Source organism: Microcebus murinus, chromosome 1, assembly GCF_040939455.1.
Source record: "Microcebus murinus isolate Inina chromosome 1, M.murinus_Inina_mat1.0, whole genome shotgun sequence".
Taxonomy (NCBI): domain Eukaryota; kingdom Metazoa; phylum Chordata; class Mammalia; order Primates; family Cheirogaleidae; genus Microcebus; species Microcebus murinus.
In genome coordinates this window covers 27,442,504-27,460,606 of record NC_134104.1, presented here as the reverse complement: position 1 = coordinate 27,460,606, position 18,103 = coordinate 27,442,504, and the positions used below count along the sequence as shown (strand labels likewise).

Genomic DNA, 18,103 nt, shown 5'->3' with positions numbered 1-18,103 from the left:
GTGTGTGAGATGAAACAAAAAATGATTTTCTGCTTTCATGACTGGCTAGGTGTTGGTACCAGTAAAGAGAAAGAAAGGTTGGAAATAAAAAAGCAGAGACATATTTGTAGGGAAAATCAATGATTGGGGTATGTTGAAGTTTCCTGGGGTTATTCAGTAAGTTGGGTAACATAGCATTGGAATTCAGGAGACAGACTGAGGTTGAAATAATATATTTTGGAATCACTAACATTAAAAAAAGAAAGTGAAGACTGATTATAACACCTTCTCTGGTAGGAGATCTTTTCTCTAAAGGTCTAATATTAAACTATTTTAAATAACACTAGTCTGGAAAATACAATATGCACATAGTTCTTTTTATTATTAAAATTAGGGCATGTAAAAGTTAAAAAATATTTACACTTAAAGACAAAATATTTGCAGTTATTAAAATTGGTTTTACTAAGTCGAGAGTGACAATATATTCTTATCTATATTTTATATCATATAACAGAGTTAAAAAAATAATTACTGACTTTCTACTGTGAATCAGGATAAAATGTCTCCAATATTAACTCATACTTTCCCAATAAGTATGAAAATGAATGTAGACGCTTCTTGGAGAAATCGGTTCACAAAGACATCCTCTACTACTATTCATTCAATAATATACATAAGTACAAAACTGGTATAAAAATGTTTGTTTTTGCAGATTTTATCATTTTGTATTTGTAAAATAAAGCCAAATAAAGCATATGTCACATATATCAAAAGCTTACACTATGCCTTTTCTAATACAGAAAGTGAAATATTAACACATTGCATTTAAAATAATAAATATACATTTTATTTACAATAATTGGGATGTTAGAGATATGAACTTTTATGTACAGTCATTCAAATGAAAACATTTTAACTTTAGGTTATATTTGCAAATATTTCTATTCTTCTAGTTGATCTTTTAGCTCAAGAAGCATTAAAATGGTATGTATCTGTAAATATATAGTTGAGAAGGTGTGTTCAGTCACTTGGCTCTGTGATGGAAATCTTATGTACCATGTCAGGCAGATTTTCAGAGTCCAGATCTTCTTTGCCATTATCTGAATTTCCTGATGAAATATAACAACCAGAGTCCCTTGGGCAGTCATCTAACTGTGACTTATTTGAGGAGATGTCTGGGCTTAAGGATAGGGGCACAGGTTCATTTTCTTGCTCTTGAACAGCTGTAAATGGAAAAGAGGGCAAGAGTTAGACAAAGCCAAGAAAAACTATTTATGTATTCATTCACTTTCAAGTATTTTACTATTTTAACTGTTCCATCCTTTTACTTCATTACAATGGAAAGTTCTACAAGTAAAAGATACCTTTGTTTATTATACAAGAGATATTTGTACTCAAATATTCAAGCCATTGTTTTCTTAGAAGACAAAGTTTGTCCTTCATTGTTCACTTGGAGTTTCATGGAATTGTTGTGAGTTGCCTGCATAACCAAAGATCAATATGGACTCTCATTTTACATTAATAATAAGTTGCCAGAGAAAGCAGATTGTATCCACAGTGTGACTGATGCCTTGTCCAAATACTCCTTAAAGTATCATTAGAAAAAGTCATTTATAGTTTAAATGTACAATCAAAGTCAATAGTGATCTTTGCAAACAAATCCAGAATCTTGATAAAGTGGATTGATGAATAAAAGATCACTATGGGCAACAATGTACAATAGGACTTCAATCACTTGGAATTTAACTAATAAAACTTTCAGTATCCAGAATTTTCCTATGTTTGCATTTATCAGAAAATAGACCCATAAGAAATCAGGTTTCTTTTTGAGAGTAAAACACCAAGAGTTTCATTGAAATCTGCCTTATGAACATCTAGTTTGTCTTCCACATCTTTATCTGTAGTTCTGAATAATAATCTTTTATATTCAGATGGATAATTTGTGTCATTAAAGCAGTGTTCTATATGCAACAGGCAGTACCTTTTAGAAACATTTAATATTAGACATATAACAAAAGACACTTCTAAAGAACCTAAGAAGCCATATAGTTAAAGTGATATTTTTCTCAAGATTCCTTTAGTATTAGCTTTATCTTTGTCAATGTAAAGTTTCTTTGTATTCCCTGACACTAGTAGGTGAGTGTTCCTCTGTGTCATAAGCTTGAGTTCTTCAAAGAAATGGATCTCAGGCTACTGCCTCTTTATAGCATTTAATGCCTCTATATTAGCGTTTTCTCTTTCCCCTTTTAATCTGGGGGCTTCACCACTTTATACATTTGAATAGCTCCATGTTGGAAGAACCAAACACATTCATTTAAGGTTGGGACAAGAACTCTACCTTAAGGGGCTAGGTACTTCATCCCATTCTAGTGAGAAGAAAGTAAATCCGAACTTCAAAATCCTTAGAAAAAGGAGATTATATACTTTTTTTAAGAGTTTATTATAATGATAAATAGTTTATCCTTAGGAAACCCACCCTTTATTGTATTTATATATCTCTTGCTTTTTAAATGCATTTTCTAGGTTCCAAATATCTTGCCAACATTAGTTTATGATCCATTGTGTATCCAATTATAATGAACCTCCATTACAAGTGAGAGAATTGAGCCCTGGTTTCCTAAGGCACCCTGGTATGTAATGAATTAATTTCTAATTAATGTATCTAGAATGGTACTAGGTATGCACCATGCATGGGAGAACTGAGAAAATTGTCACTTAAAACATCTTCTGTATTCTGTAGTTTAGATGAAGAGCACTCGTTGAGAAAGGATGGAAGAAATGATAAAAATTGTTTCTTAGTCTACTCATCTTCAAGATGAATCATAGCAGTTCTTTTAACCTTTTCTTTAAGGCTTTTATTTGCAACAGTGAAACCACATTTACACCATTTTTCTGAATCTTCTCCACATTGGCTACAGCTTTATTTAACTGTGGATTTGAACATCATATATTTAAGTCTAGTAATGCCATAACTAGTTTTAGATATAGGAACCTTAATGCATCTATTGTGATTGTTCTTTTTAAATGTTAGCTGGCATAAAGGATTTTCTGTTTATTACTCATAACAGTTTTTATGTTTGGGAGGATTTACTTACTATGCACTAGTCTTTATGAGTATTAGTCATTCACTTTTGTTTTCAAGCCCTTCTTTTATGAAAAGGCAGCACTAAGATGGGACCTCATTCTCTGAAGAATTACATTTTCTCCTGCCTCTCCTTTTTTATCTTATTGCTACTGAAATGAAGTGAGCCAGCTCTGTGTTCCATTATGCAAGTGTTTCTGGAAAAGGCCAGAGGAATTAGTTCTTGTGTGTGCATCCTGCCACATCAGCAATGATCACTGTATTCGAATTGTGACCCTTTTAGTTAAAATGGTTGTGGGGATAAAGCCACATTCCCCCAGATTATGTTTGGGCCTATAACCTCAATGCAAAATTAAAGGAATTGAGCTACTTCCCTTCAAACTTATATTCTAAACAAGACTTGGCAAAATAAAAACTGTTTGCTACCAATACTCTGTTCTATTTAGGTTGATTACCAATGGTGGGAGTCTCTTCAAGATATAAAACTTAGTCCTAAAGAACTCTAATTTCTAAAATTAGCTCTTTTCCTTTCATGATATATGTACTTAGCTTGTTATTTCATCCTTAGCAATTCTACACATACACCTTGATGGCTAAGAATGTAAACAGATAATAAATCAAAAAATTGACTTTACCAGAGCATATATCAGTGTTTAATATTAATAATAAAATATATTTGTTTTTATTTCCACCTGAGAAATGCTATATCACATTATCTAAATTCTAGCAATTGGTTTGTTTTAAATATAGACTATTTATGGTAGAAACCTTTCATCTGCATTTTTTAAGGAAAAAGAGAATAGTTTCACAGTATGAAAGTTGTATAGCATGGTAATTTACAGAACAGCAGTAATTTGCTAAATGATTTCCTAGTGACATGAAAACATGACTATGTCTCCTCAAATGCTTCCCACCAGGCTTGCAATAATTTCAGGCAGGTGATCAGCTGGAGCCCCTCAACTGTAACTATAAAAAGAAAAGGCAGGTCATTATTTTATATTATGGAGATGAAAGCTATATGACATTCACTCTGTGTATTTGGAGGCTCAAGATTTTCCTTTCCTTTTTTCTTTTCATACTGCCACTAGACAAGGATTGGCAAAAGCCTAGGTCTTGTGCTATGGGTGTCTTTTTTTCCTGCAGAGGGGGTGAATTCACACTAATGCATCCATCCATATTTTCTTTCAAAGCCATTTAGTCTCTTCATGTGGCCATGAAACAGAGTGAAGCTAACTGGCCTACCCAGAAATTGAAACCATAACCTTCATCAGTTTTGTCCCATGGTTCAATCATCTGAGCTAACCAGGCAAGTAACACATTGGAATAAGAAACAGTTTGCCTCCAAAATTACAGGCTTCCCCTAGGGTATCTCAATGCACCTTTTTATAAGAAAATGTTTCAGGTAATATGTTAGGTTAGAAAAAAAGTATACACAATTTACGTATTCTATTATTAAAATTATATAAAACATACACATATACAGGATTTACAAATGAAAGTGTTCAAATTTTGGATATTTCCCCTAGATTTTCAGATCATCTACAATGTTTTATTGTTTATTTCTTTTAAGTGAAAGAATTAAAATGTTTTAAATTTTCAATAAAGCCCCCAAATGGCTTGCAAATATCCCAAAGACTATACATTTTAAATCTGTGTATATTGAAGAATTATTAAATAATTTGAAAAAGGCTCTCTTTCTTATTGCTGCAGGCATAATAGGAACAAGCTCCAGAAAAGAGTACAGCTCTGTACTCTATATAATATTAATCATGTTAAGAAAAAATTATTTAGGAAACATTTCATGAGGAACTAATTTGAATACTAAAATATTTTACTTTCTACCAAAATTGTTATGGAATTGTATAAAGCCCATGGATCAACATTTTAAGATAATCATCAATGTAGAAAAAGTGGTATGGTGATTAAAACAGACAACAGCTAATATAGTTATTCATAAAATAATTATATTGGAGTTGTGACATTTAATTAAGTATAGGCAATCTCAATTATACTAAAAATGGAAACGTTTTAAGGAAATAAAACTAGATCTTTACTCTGGAAAAAGTTTTCAGATTCTAAAGAGAGAAATCTGCCCCATATTCACGTATTAAAAAGGTAAGGATTAAAAAATGAAAACTACTAATTTTTGGTTGACTTTTCCAGATATGATTACTCAAATCTTCCGGATTTTGACTTTACTGTCTTCTTTGCCTTAGGTCTGAAGCTTCTGTTTCTTTGGGCCAACTATTATAAAATAATGCAATCTAGAGAGCATAGGAAAATGCCTGGCCAAAGAAAGTACTCAATAAATAATTTTTTTTAAATAAGCCCAGTGATGTTTAGATTAATTAAAGGAAATAAGAAATAAAGACGATCAGAAAAAGAATTTTGTTGAAATTTAAATGAAGGTACCTCTCAGCTCTATGAATTATTCTATTTTTCTTTAGCCAGAGATACATATCTTAGGATGACTCAAAAACCTCAACCTCATGTTGAGCAACTCAGAAGAAAATCCAGCCACTCTCCAGGTAACCATGGCTGTATTTATTTGTCTAAAGGCAGCATTATTCACAGAGGAAAATTTAGCAGACAATATGGCACAACTCTCAGTTATTTTTTATCTTAAGCATATCTTTAAGTTACCTGTCCACTTAAATTTTCTAATTATAATGACTATTTGTCATTCATTTCATTTGAATGCTAACCCACCTTTTGGAAAAATAACAAATGAAAAACAGCAATCCATTCATGGAAAGATAATCAGTTGCTGCTGTTTTCCTGAGGCCATGAGAGAATGTGGAGTTGAAATGACTTCCCCTCTTTTTGCACATCTCTCTTTGCAGTCTAGTGTCATAGCCTACACTCTAATCAGATGTGTACCAGGGAGTAAATTTGTTCACTTTTACCCACGGCAATCTCCATTTGCACTATGCTGGGTTCTTCAGTAGGAGCAGAGGCATGCTCACTCCAGATCACAATGACTTGGCACCAGCATGGACAATGCCATTAGGTTGCTACTTTCCCCACCCACACAAGCCATGGAAGACGTTGATCTCAGGAATTATTCACCCTCAGTTGAGTTGTTTTTATGTTAGACTGACTATATTGATAATGATCAAATAAGGTTAAAAACTATCACATATTATTTAATTTGGGGCCTGGGGAAATCAATATCATATTTCTTATAGGTTAATTAATCCCATTTGCTAGATGAAGGAGTTAAGAACATGTCACCCCAAAATATGCTGCTCCAGCATATTGACTATTTTGTGTTTAACATACTCGAGTAACAGCAGGTGCAATAAAATCACTCTGACTTTCCTTCTGCTTCTTAAAAGCATATAAAATTCCTGTTTGAAAGTTCTCCCTATACCAAAAGAAAAGTATCATTCTTATTATCAAGGATGGGAAGTTGAGGCCAAGAGAAGTCTGTACAAGTAAACCATGTTAGTCTAACCCTTACCCTCCTAACCACTTCTCCACCCAAATAACTACCCTATCTCAAGTGCCTGTGCCTTGTCACATTTTCACAATATACTACTCTTTGTCTAATTTGGTATATGAGTGTTCAAACTCGAACTTCCTCTTTGAGTGTTTATTTCCTTATAAAGGCTCCCTTGCCACGTAAAACTTGCATTAAATAAATTTGTATGCTTTTCTCCTGTTGATGTTTGTCTTATGTCAATTCAATTTTCAGGCTCAGCCCGAGACTCTAACAGGGTAGAGATAAAATTTTTCCTTCTTGACATTTATATGGTGAAAAATTAATCCAATTTCATCATTTCTAAAATTATTACTTTTGAAAAAATATGATGATCCTGAATATTACTGATCTACTATTTGCTTTTACCACTGAAAATATTTTGGACATATTTTGATGTCAGTAGACATAGAGCTCTATGTCATTTTCTTAACACCTTCAAACTATTCTATTGTTTGTGCATATCTCAATTCATTTAATAAATTAATTATTGATGGAAGTTTTATTGTTTTTACAGGTTTTTAACTAAAACTACTACTATTTTAGCTAATATTTTATGCATTTTTATGTTGAATTTGGTGGGACAAATTCCTAGAACTGGAATTTTTGATACAAAAATGTGCTTATTTTAAACTTGAATAGTTTTTTACATTATTGCCCTCCAAAAAAGTACTTATTTACACTCTTGTACACAGGCATGCATTCATGGATAGCATATACAGAAAATAACTCTTGACAACATACACTAATCCCACTCAGCCCTATTAAAACTCATATGTATGAGATGAGATTGCAGATGATTTTAATTTTTGTAATTAAAAAATCTTGCCTACTCTTTTCAGATCTCTTCACCTCCTCACTCAGTATTTATGCATTCTATAAGGATTTGTTAACCATCCACTAGATGCAAAGCATAAAATGAGGGGCTTTGGGAAAGCACATGGCAATAACCGTTTTGGTCTTTTTCACCCAGGATAATCATTACAAAGCCATGTGTAGTACACAATCATGGTGCAGTATAAACACAAGTTTAGGAGTGCTGTATATATACGGGCATAACAAAGGTCCTTAGGTATTAAGGTGGAATATCTGTGAACCCTTCTCACTGGGAATTTTCTGATAGAATAGTAAAAATACTTGAATATGGCATCTATCACAAATGAAATCTTAGACAGTAAATTAAAAATGATATCTGAAGAAACTAAATTGCATAGATCCAAACAGCTATGACTAGAAATAGATATTAAGCACATGTTTATAAATACATACAAGTAAAAATGCCTGTATGCCATCTCTACTTTGTATATGTAGATAGTTAGCATATCCTTTCTTAAAAGCTGTATACTTCTTGAATCTAGATTCAAATCATATGGCAAGTGGGTTGTAAACCCCAGGTACACATGTCAGGGGCTGGGGCACCAGGCTACCCTGGCACACTGTTAGGCCAACTGCTGGACTGCTGCTTGGCATAGCTACAAACCTCTCCTGCTGGCAGCTCGCGTTCCAAGCTCCTGGCTGGGCCCTGCCAGTTGCCCTGCATCGATTTGGGCAGGCGAGCCGGCAGGAAGGCACAACTGGGTCTGGTTGAGCAATGAGGGCTGCTGTGACCACAGCTGGTGTCGGTGGCCTGGCACACAACCCACCCTTTCCCCTTCCTTCTCATTTGGCACTGTAACCAGAGTTTGCAGGTATCTAAAACATATTGTATACAGATTCTGTAAAGTTTGCTTATTCTGTTACCAACTTTTTTCAATTTAAAATTTAATTATTCCTGTACTCAAGGGAAAACAAAGTATTTCTATCATCCACTTTCTCCAAAGAAAATAGTACACATTCTCGTAGACACAATTTTAAGACACATCAAAGTGCTTCTAAATGTGGAAAAGAGAAACAAGTGCAGAATAAAGAGAAAATACTTATTATAAACAGCAGTAAACAATCTTATTATTTTAAAGAGACATTTCTGAGTAAGGGAAAGGGACCTTGAAGGCTGTGCTTATGGAACAACACACACACACACACACACACACACACACACACACACACACACACACACACATTCTCTATTTTCTTTTTTACTTGTTGTGAATATTACTCCCAAAGCAAACAAGCCATTTTTAAATTCAGATGATAAACAGAAAAACCCTACTCTCCACAACATAAACAGATTCTGCTCCTTTGTTCCTTCAAGAGCTGAGTCTCACTCCAATTTTTCTCTTTCCTCTAAGCTTATCTAGAATCCCATTTAGGAAACCAATGACCTAGTTCTGCTCTAGTTCTAATGCAACACAGGAGCAAATCCCAAATATCTCTGCTGGTCTTGCTGGGATTTCAGAACCCCAAAGTCCTTATCCTCCTCCAGAGGTAATCCTGTGATCAGCTCTAACACCACATGCCAGCCCTTTTATCAGCTTTTTGGAGAAGTATCTTTACCTCCTGTCAAGCAGTGACCTAAAAAGTGTAATCCAGTTTACATTTTCAAGGTCATAGTAGGTACAATGCTATCTTTCCTGGGCTAAGAGAAAAGGAAACTTGCTTGCTCTAAATTTAAGATGTCTTGTTTTTTTCCATGTCTTGTCCCCCATCCTCTTGATCCCTCTTGATAGATTAAAAGCTCACAGGGTCTTGTGGTTTTTTTCTACATTATCTCAAAGTGTTATTTCTGTAACACTTTGCTTCTATATTATCAATGTGTTATCCTCAAGACAAATACCCCATTTCCTAAGTTTTTATATTGAATGATTAGCAAAGCAAAACTTTACAATTTCCCAAACTAACAATGACACCCTAAAGTAGGAATGTATTCATGTTCCCTAAATTGACATTATTCAATGATCAAAATAAAATGCATACATAAAATCCTGGCCAATTTGCATACCCCATTCTTTAAAAAAAGCTAACTATTTTTAACCTATGACTGTGCCATGAATTTGTTTTTAATAATGTCTCAGTTTTATATAACCATGTATTCAAGGTCTTTATCATTCAGGGTACATGCAGATTGTGCATTTAATCTTTAGCACGGTTGTAGAAGATATGATTCACAGAGGAGAGAATAGATAAAAATAAGCATGCAGCAGCATGGTGCCAAATCATCAGAACTCACCATCTTATCAACAAATGGAAGTCATTCTTTTTTATTTCTTGAGCAAAGCAGTTTCACATAAGATAAATAGCTTTCAGTCAGAATAGCCTAACATGCAATATGCATCTTTTTGACATGTATATTCTAATACTACTTTAGACCATAAGATTAAAATAAGAAAAATGTCAGGGTAGGGTGTTGACAAGAAACACTGGTTGAATCTGCATTTTTTCTATTTTTCATTTCTCAGAATTTGGCTCTATATGTGCATGTTTGGAAGTTACTAACTATCATTAAGTGATCAACTTCTAGTGACCTTGAAGTACCATTTTCTGAAGTTTTAGTATATAGGGGAATAATTTCTGGAACTTGTCCTTTCTTACATAAAATATTAAAAGTCATTTTATGTTTTGGAGATATTGTTTTGTTTTCAGAGATCAGGATGTACTGGGACATGTTTCTGATCCATTTAGGAGACTCAGTTGTAGATATGTGAGCTAGAGAAAGCCATTTAGCTACTTGGATTTTAGTTTTCACATCTTGCAGAGGCAGAATTTGAGTCAGGTGGTTTTAAAAATTATACCCAATTTTCGTATTATATCACCTATAAATCATTATTCTTTTGTTAACACAGAAAGTAGACAGGTGCTGAGGGAGGTGGAGTGAAAAAAATGAAGCGAACACAAGCCTTTGCCCTGGACCCATCTTCCCTCTGTGGCTCTTTACTGGGCAATCTTATCACGGAAAGCGCTGTTTGCTGAGGCTCCCGTCCCTTCTCTTCGCAAACCCTGTCGCCAGGCAGCCACAGTAGCCTCTCACCGTTCACTTGCTGAGGTGGAAAACTGAACTAAAGCCCTTGAGAAAATTTGGTGAACTAGCAGAAAACTTCAATTTTCAAATATTCATTGCTGTCATATTTACCAGTTTGCGCATGTGGAAGAGTTTCATAGCAGATTGCCTTTGATTAAAACTCTATCTCTGCTACTTATCTAGCTCTTCAACCTCTTTGAAATTCACCTCTGAATTTTTTCCTCATCGTAAATTGTGCAAAATATCTATATGTACACTACTGTGGAAGAAAAATAATTATTTATAAGTATTCAAAAAACACTCTTCTCCCTCCCTGTACTTCATGGTCAAATTATTTCGGAGCGTATTGGCAATGACACTGCATATTATCAACACAAGAAACTTGCAAAATCTGGTTATTTAACAGACTTTGCTTAGTGGGAGCTACGTATTGAAATGACAAGATGTGAAAGTAAGTGCCTCATTTACCTGAAATATATTGCTACATCACTTTACACTGATCAATTTTGTTTGAGCTTGTACTGTTGAGTAAATTGGCTATTTTTTTTGGTTTGCACTTTGTCTCTGTGACCCTCATCTCCCTATCTTTTCTATCTCCCAGCCCCCCAACTTCGAAGCGAACATATAAAAACCTAGACGTGATGATGAAATCCATCCTGCTGGTATTAAGTCATGCATGTGAAATCTCTGGAAAAGTATGAAAATCTATGCAAACACAAGACAGCAAATAAGAATAAAGCAAGGAACAGTTTCTAAAAGAGTAAATTAATTCCTACTAGATTAAAAAGCCAGTGTATGGTAAACATACAATGTCCCAATTTTGTGGGGCTTATGAGGGTATAGGATAACGCACAAAAGATAGTCAAGGGGCTGGGGTCCTAAATACAGCTTTTCTCTCACTCTTCATCAGGGCTGTTACCTGTAGTGTTAGAAAGCATAGCATAGATGTGCAAACACTGGGTTGGAATCCTAACCCTACAATTCACTGTGTGTGCGTTTAGGTAAGTCACTGTTGTCTCGATTTCTCATTGTAAAAATGAGGGCAGTGCTATCTAACTCACAGAGCTGTGGAGAGCACTCAAGAGGATAATAAACATGAAGACCTTGGCCCAAAGTTTTAGTCAGAGAACATGTTTTAAGAAAGCAGTTAATAATTATTAGCAGTTTTATTTTTGAAAGAGAAGGCTGGATTCAATGGTCTAAGTTCTCCTTCATCTTTAAAATTAGACTCCATCTCTCTCCTTTTTTTCTCTCATAAAATACTCCTTCCAGAGTAAAATACTCCTTAGCACATCCTGAGCTCAGGGTTTGGAGGCCTGACCAAATTTAGTGGGAAGGGTGGTCTGAATGAATTATAAAAATAAAAGCTATCCTATCTTTACAAACCCTGTTAGTGTATCCAGTATTCTGTGAATCTGCATGTATTATTCCATCTTTAGTTTATACTTACAAATACAGAGCACCATCTCAGATAATAAAAGTGAATGCTGAATATTTTTGCAAGCTATTATAGCATTCGGAAAGAATACTATAAACACGTACAAGATGTGACTATATGGTAATGAAATGAATTTTCCTGTGTGGCGCGAAGGCTCATTAGCTTAGAGCCATGCTCTGTGTTGTTCTACAGAAGCCATGTGTGACATTTCTCACTAATGGCTTATGCTGTTACTAAATATTCGTCTCTAACTCCCTCAGTCTTTGGGAATGCAGGCATCCACTTGTGAGTAAATTAATAGCTCTGCAGAATAGAAATGAGGTATCCAGAAAAAACTTCATTTCCTAGGAGTCCAATAAGGAAAAAAGTTCCTATTCCTAATTATGCATTTGACCAGAGTTGTTGTTTGCAAATTTATATGAAAATACTTATTTTATGGGAAAGAATGCTTTTCATGTTTCTCGGTAAATAAAACCGGGCCTTTGTTTTTAATGATTTTACTATTTACATGAAACTGCTTTTATCAGCTAGGGAGAGGAGTAGGAGTGCACACTTACTTTCTTCATCAAGGAGATTTTCAGCAGCTGATAGTAACCTCATTCTGTCTTCTGGGTTTTCAATGTTTAATTCAATGAGATGACTCTCTTTTATATCCTTTAAATCTTCTAGAGTCTCATAACCATTGAGCAAAAGTGTTGAGGTATATTCCTATGGGAGAGAAAATATATGTATAGTACAAACGAGTTAGATTCAAATCTTTTATTTTTAGTTCTCTTTAGATTTAAAGAAAATGTAGAAATGTACATGGAAACCAAAGGTGCCAATAGAACTTCTGCTTAACTTTACTTGTATTAGTTTCCCGCATATGAACTCTAGAGCACTTAAAAGATTATGTTATACAATTCTCACTTTCTAGAAGGGCAAATGTAAAGATAAAATAATTATCTTAAGCTATACAAATCCAAATCATGGATTAATTAAATAGCTGGATCATACATCCCATTTGGCACTTTTAACTTCTCTACTAGCTAAATTGACAGAGCTAGCATTTACGAGAAAGTCTATCAATAAAATGCCCCTAGCAGAGTAGTATACTATATAGTAATATCTCTGAGTTTACATATCTTCTTGTTTGCTTGGTTGCAAAAACATCCACTCTTATCAACTCTTAGTATGGGTTAAAAATGAGTTTGAAACAGACATTATTCTATAAAATATGGGTTTAGCATTTTGGTTAAAAAGCATTATATACACCTAAGGAATTCTGGAATTTCTATTTAATTAAAATAATTTATTAAGCATAAAAGCACTGTAGTTGGGGACAATATTGTTTCTTTTCTCAGCATATATATTTTGTCCATCATTTGCATCAAAATATATTAGTTTAAAATTCATAGACATTTGGTTTCAAAGTCCGTATGTTATTTGTGTAACCTCTGTCTTCTCTAACAGAATAAAAATGCAAAGTAAAATTGAGGGCTTTTCAACTTCCTCAAAAATTCCTCCCATTTTACTTAATCATGATTTCAATATCCTTATTTTACTTACTAAAATAAGAGGAAGTCTAAAAGTTTGAAATAATCAGGCAGAACTTATTACCAGCTTTTTTTTTTTAACAATAATGACAAAAAAAGGAAAGCAAGAGCTATGACAATTCATTTTTAAAAAGTGTATTTTAATTGAATATCAAATTAGAATAGAGAACAGAAAAATTCCCATTCTGACGCAACCATCTAACTAACTGTGGGTTCTTGGACAAGTCATCTCGCTACCTTAGAACTTGGTTTTCTCATCGGTCACACAACAAATGAACAGCAGAGGCAAGCAAGCTTCCAACCTGTATTTTCTGCAAGGAGCATCCCATTTGGGATGCACCAATAGTAATACAGGAAGGCATAGCTAGTGTGTCTACACACAGAAACATAGCTAGATAATTCAAAAACACAATAGAGAAAGTTTAATTGGCTATTACCTTGATGAATTTTGAAAACTACCAAAGTACTGCTGAGTTAATTTTAGAAATGGATTGCAAAACTGTAAATTGATCGAGAGTAGGTATATTGTATGTACACACCATTTAACAAGGTGGATATTTCATGAAAGTCTTGCTAATATTACAAGAAAATATTTGGATTATATACATAGAACAACACACTTTCCTTTACACAATCATTGTGGGACTTAATGACGTCACTGTTTCCTAACAGACTATTCTTAAAACCATTATATTTACTGATCTCCTCTCAACTTGATTTTGATCTCTGCTCTATAGAATATACAATTTTCCTTTTCATTTTTCCTTTCACATCTCTGGACTTTTACTTTACTCTTCATGCTCTCTTTATCATTCTCATTTAGATATTTTCTCTGGGCCTTTTATTCTCCTAGGTATTTTTCATTTTTCGCTGTACTTTCTCAAAATTAATCTCTACTGTCACTGTTAAGTGCTATCAGGGTTTGGTCCGGGGGATGTTATATCAAGACCTGTCCTTGTATAATAAAAGTAATAAAGGAGAAATAAGAACTGTTCTAGGAAAACAGATTTTCTTTGCTGTAAGTCTTGTATTTTTAAACAACACTGTACAAATGCTGGTCCACTCTCCATGATTATTCCATTCATATACCCACCAAAACCAAGTTGGCCATGTTTGCTAACCTGAAGGTGAATCTTCTCTAAGAACTCCTGCAGACTTTTAGGTTTTTCCCTTTTACTTCTTTGGTGCACCTTTATTTTTCTGGGGGCTGCTTCCTCTTCTGAGATGACATCCACATAAATAAATTTGAAGTTTCCCACTTTATTGTTCAACATTCCTGTCCACATCCCCATTGGTGTTTTGCAGATAATATCTATGATGTCTCCTTTCTAAGGGCAAAGACACATAGACAAATCAGATTTCAAAGAATGATGATTTTATGAAAATTGATAGAAACAATGAAATTAAACAAAACTAGAATAATGAGAACATTATGTTATAGGGGTTCAGAGATAACAGAAATAAATCTAAAAGTTCACGTCTTTCAAAAGGTTAAGGAAATTAGTTACTAGTAATAATGAAGAAAATTTCAACATGCTTGACAAAAAGCTTTTACATACATTTGATGATACTTTTATGTTTTTGTTATCATATCAACTTATATTTGTAGAGCACGGTATAATTTAAAAAACACTTTTGCATACACTAAATCATTTTATGCTTACAGCACACCTCTTAGGCGCATATAATAGGTATCATACTTTTTTAAGTATTACAGAAAAATAAGGAGATATATTAAATGACTTCTCAAGAGCCTACAGGAAGTTAATGGCAGAACCAGAACTAAAGTTCAAGTTGTCTGAACTAAAAAATGATGCTCTTTTCATTTATAGTGTCAAAGCAATATATATGTTGCAAAGCTAAAGCTGTCATTCCCGAGGGAGCTCCCTAACTAGGGAAGGAGAAGAAGGAGAAGTCTATGACTCTGCCTGTGCTTCTAGTTCTTCTGAAATATTATATTTATCTACAGTGTAAAATAAACCCCTCTAAGGTATTGCATCCATCTAAAATAATTAAATTGTGCAGAGCTCACATAAGAGTATGTGTGCACTATGGATAAATTATGCTGCATAATTCTTATTACAGTACTAATTCATCTCCTCTAATATTTAGATCAAGTTCCACAACAAAATTTGGATTGAAGAGTGAAGGAAGCCCTTTGGGATGGACAAACTAATTGGTCTTTTTCTTTATTCATGTCCAAGACCATAACGGGCTACTGGCTGTACTGCCAGTTATTGGCAAGAGTACAAAACCCCACGGGGGTATTTCTTTGTAAAGAAAATTGATTTCTATGCAAGTGCAGTGTCTACCTTTAAGAGTCATAGTTACTCCTTTGAGACTTAGGACTATCGACCCTGGGAGTCCAATATTTTTTGCCACTTTTAAGAGTTTACCTTCAAACAAACTAAGCACTAAATCTTCTACTAAAAGTATTTTTCTTTTTTTTCTGTGAATATGTGTTCTTCCATCTAAACACAAATTTTTCTTATAATGGCAGAATTCAGTGTGATTGAAAGATCTGGTTTTTCTGACTTGTGATCAACTGTCTGTGTGGGCCTGTGAGCTAGTACGTCCTGGTGGGGAACCTGTGGCTTTGGGGCCACATGTAGTATTCTGGATCCTTGCGTGCAGCCTTTTGACTGAATCTAAATTTTACAGAAAAAAATATTTTTAATAAAGGTTATGGATTTGACCGCAGATTCCCCATCCCTGCAGGGGAATCAAATCTCAGGCTGGATAGCATCAGCTAAGCAGACTGAGGAACTCTTGAAAGTTTCTAGGTGTGGCAGTCCTTTATGCATCCTTCTTATTATCCTTTAAACTTGTAAACTTTTGGGTTAATGAACCTCTTTAATCAATAAATTTAATCTGAAACATAACAAGTAGATGTTTTATTCTATGTCCATAAATCAAGTTTACCATTATCAATGTATCTTAAGTCAGTAAAATCTAAAGTCTAGAAATCTCAGATTTTTCTAGCACTTTTTTTGTGTTGATCTCTGTATGTCTAGCACCTAACATAATGCCTGATATCTGGTACACAAAAAGATGCTTTAAAAACAAATACCACATGTACTCACCATTTAATTGGAACTAATCAACACCTATGTGTACGTATGGAAATAACATTCACTGGAAATCAACCAGGTGGGTGAGGGAAGGAAGAACTGGGTAAAATCACACCTAATGGGTACAATGCACACTATCTGAGGGATGGGCATGGTACAAAAGCAATTTATGTAACCAAATCATTTGTACCCCTGTAATATTCTGAAATTTAAAAAAAAAATGCTACCCAGAAGTTTTAATTGGCTATTAAACATTATCAAAGCTGACATAATTTTATTAATTCTTCAAAAGCTTTTTAAATTCATAAACATGTAACTTCCTTTAAATTTATAAACCTACACATTCAAGAGAACCCACTGGTAATCAAGCAAAGACTTAATTTCATTTTGGTTAAGACCTTTGATGGGAACAAGGGTATTTCAATCTTCAGTGGTAACTGGAGGATTATTATTGTGTCCTATAAGAACTCCATAAAAATCACCTTGGGCAGTGCTGGCAGTGGCACACTGGCATTGTATTGTAGGGAAGTTGGAAAACTATCCTGAGTCAAAACGTGTTGTGTTTATTTCCTTCTATTTCCCTCCCTGCAAAATGGTTATTAGGGTACAGCCATCCTTTCCATAAGACTTGAACTTAGGCTGCAAATCATTGCATGTAAGGAGCTGATTGTGGGGAACAATGCTTTTATCATTCTCCAGCTGAGCTTACTCTGATTCAATAGCATAGAGGGGATAGAGGGAAAAGATACTTCATAACATATCATAGTTATTAGTTGACATTCACTTGGTGTTAACAGCATAGAAAATTCATAATTTGTATCCCTTTAGCTTTAGCACTTTGCAATACTATAAGGAATAATTTAACATCTATAAAGTATCTTAGCACAGTCTTCTTCTATTTGTGCTATCATAACCAATCCCACCCCTTGAGTGTGAGGAAGACTATGAAAATGATGGATTTTACATTCATGATTATGTTACCTTATATGATTTTACATGTATAAATAATGCACCAAATTAGTTGATTTTGAGTTAATCAAAAGGGAGATTATCTGGGTGGTCCTGACTTAATCAGATGGGATCCCTTAAAAAGAAAGATGTTAAAGCTTGGGTGGGTTTTCTCCTGCTGGCCATGTTGTAGGGAGGGCCCTGGCTGGGGAACCTAAGGGCTGAGAATGGCCCCCATTTGATATCCAGCAAGAAAGCAGGGCCCTCAGTCCTACATTCGGGAGTAACTGAATCCTTCCAATAGAAAATGAGCCCAGAAGAGGACCTCAGACCTCAGGTGAGATTGCAACCAGGCTGACACCTTGATTTCAGCCAGGAAAGACCTTAAGCAGAGAATTCAGTTGAGCCATGCCCATACTTGTGACCTACAGAAACTGTGTGATAACAATAATTTGTGTTGTTTGATGTTTCTAAGTTTGGAGTAATTTATTACATAGCAATAGAAAGTGAAAACAGAGAATAAAAGTAAGAAGAGGGGATTCAGGAGAAAATGCCATTGGGAGAAAAGATCTCTGGTTACTCACAGCAACCAGTTTAAAAAGCACTAGAGTTGCCTGGCAAAGTCTGGTTCCCAAGGCCTTTGCTGTGCTGGGCTCTTGCCTGATATTTCTACT

The 18,103-nt window shown here is 34.4% G+C and overlaps 1 protein-coding gene across 1 annotated transcript in view; it reads right to left on the bottom strand.

The window, feature by feature from the left end:
- Positions 1 to 337: 337 nt before the first annotated feature.
- LOC105883110 (SAM domain-containing protein SAMSN-1) overlaps positions 338 to 18,103 on the bottom strand; it is a 55,843-nt gene continuing 38,077 nt past the window's right edge. The window contains exons 6-8 of the mRNA XM_012786025.3: positions 14,532 to 14,738; positions 12,433 to 12,583; positions 338 to 1,202 (exon numbers count right to left, since the gene is read on the bottom strand). Of these exons, the coding sequence (XP_012641479.1) occupies positions 1,000 to 1,202; positions 12,433 to 12,583; positions 14,532 to 14,738 (561 nt within the window). The 3' untranslated portion in view covers positions 338 to 999. The remainder of the gene's footprint in view (positions 1,203 to 12,432; positions 12,584 to 14,531; positions 14,739 to 18,103) is intronic.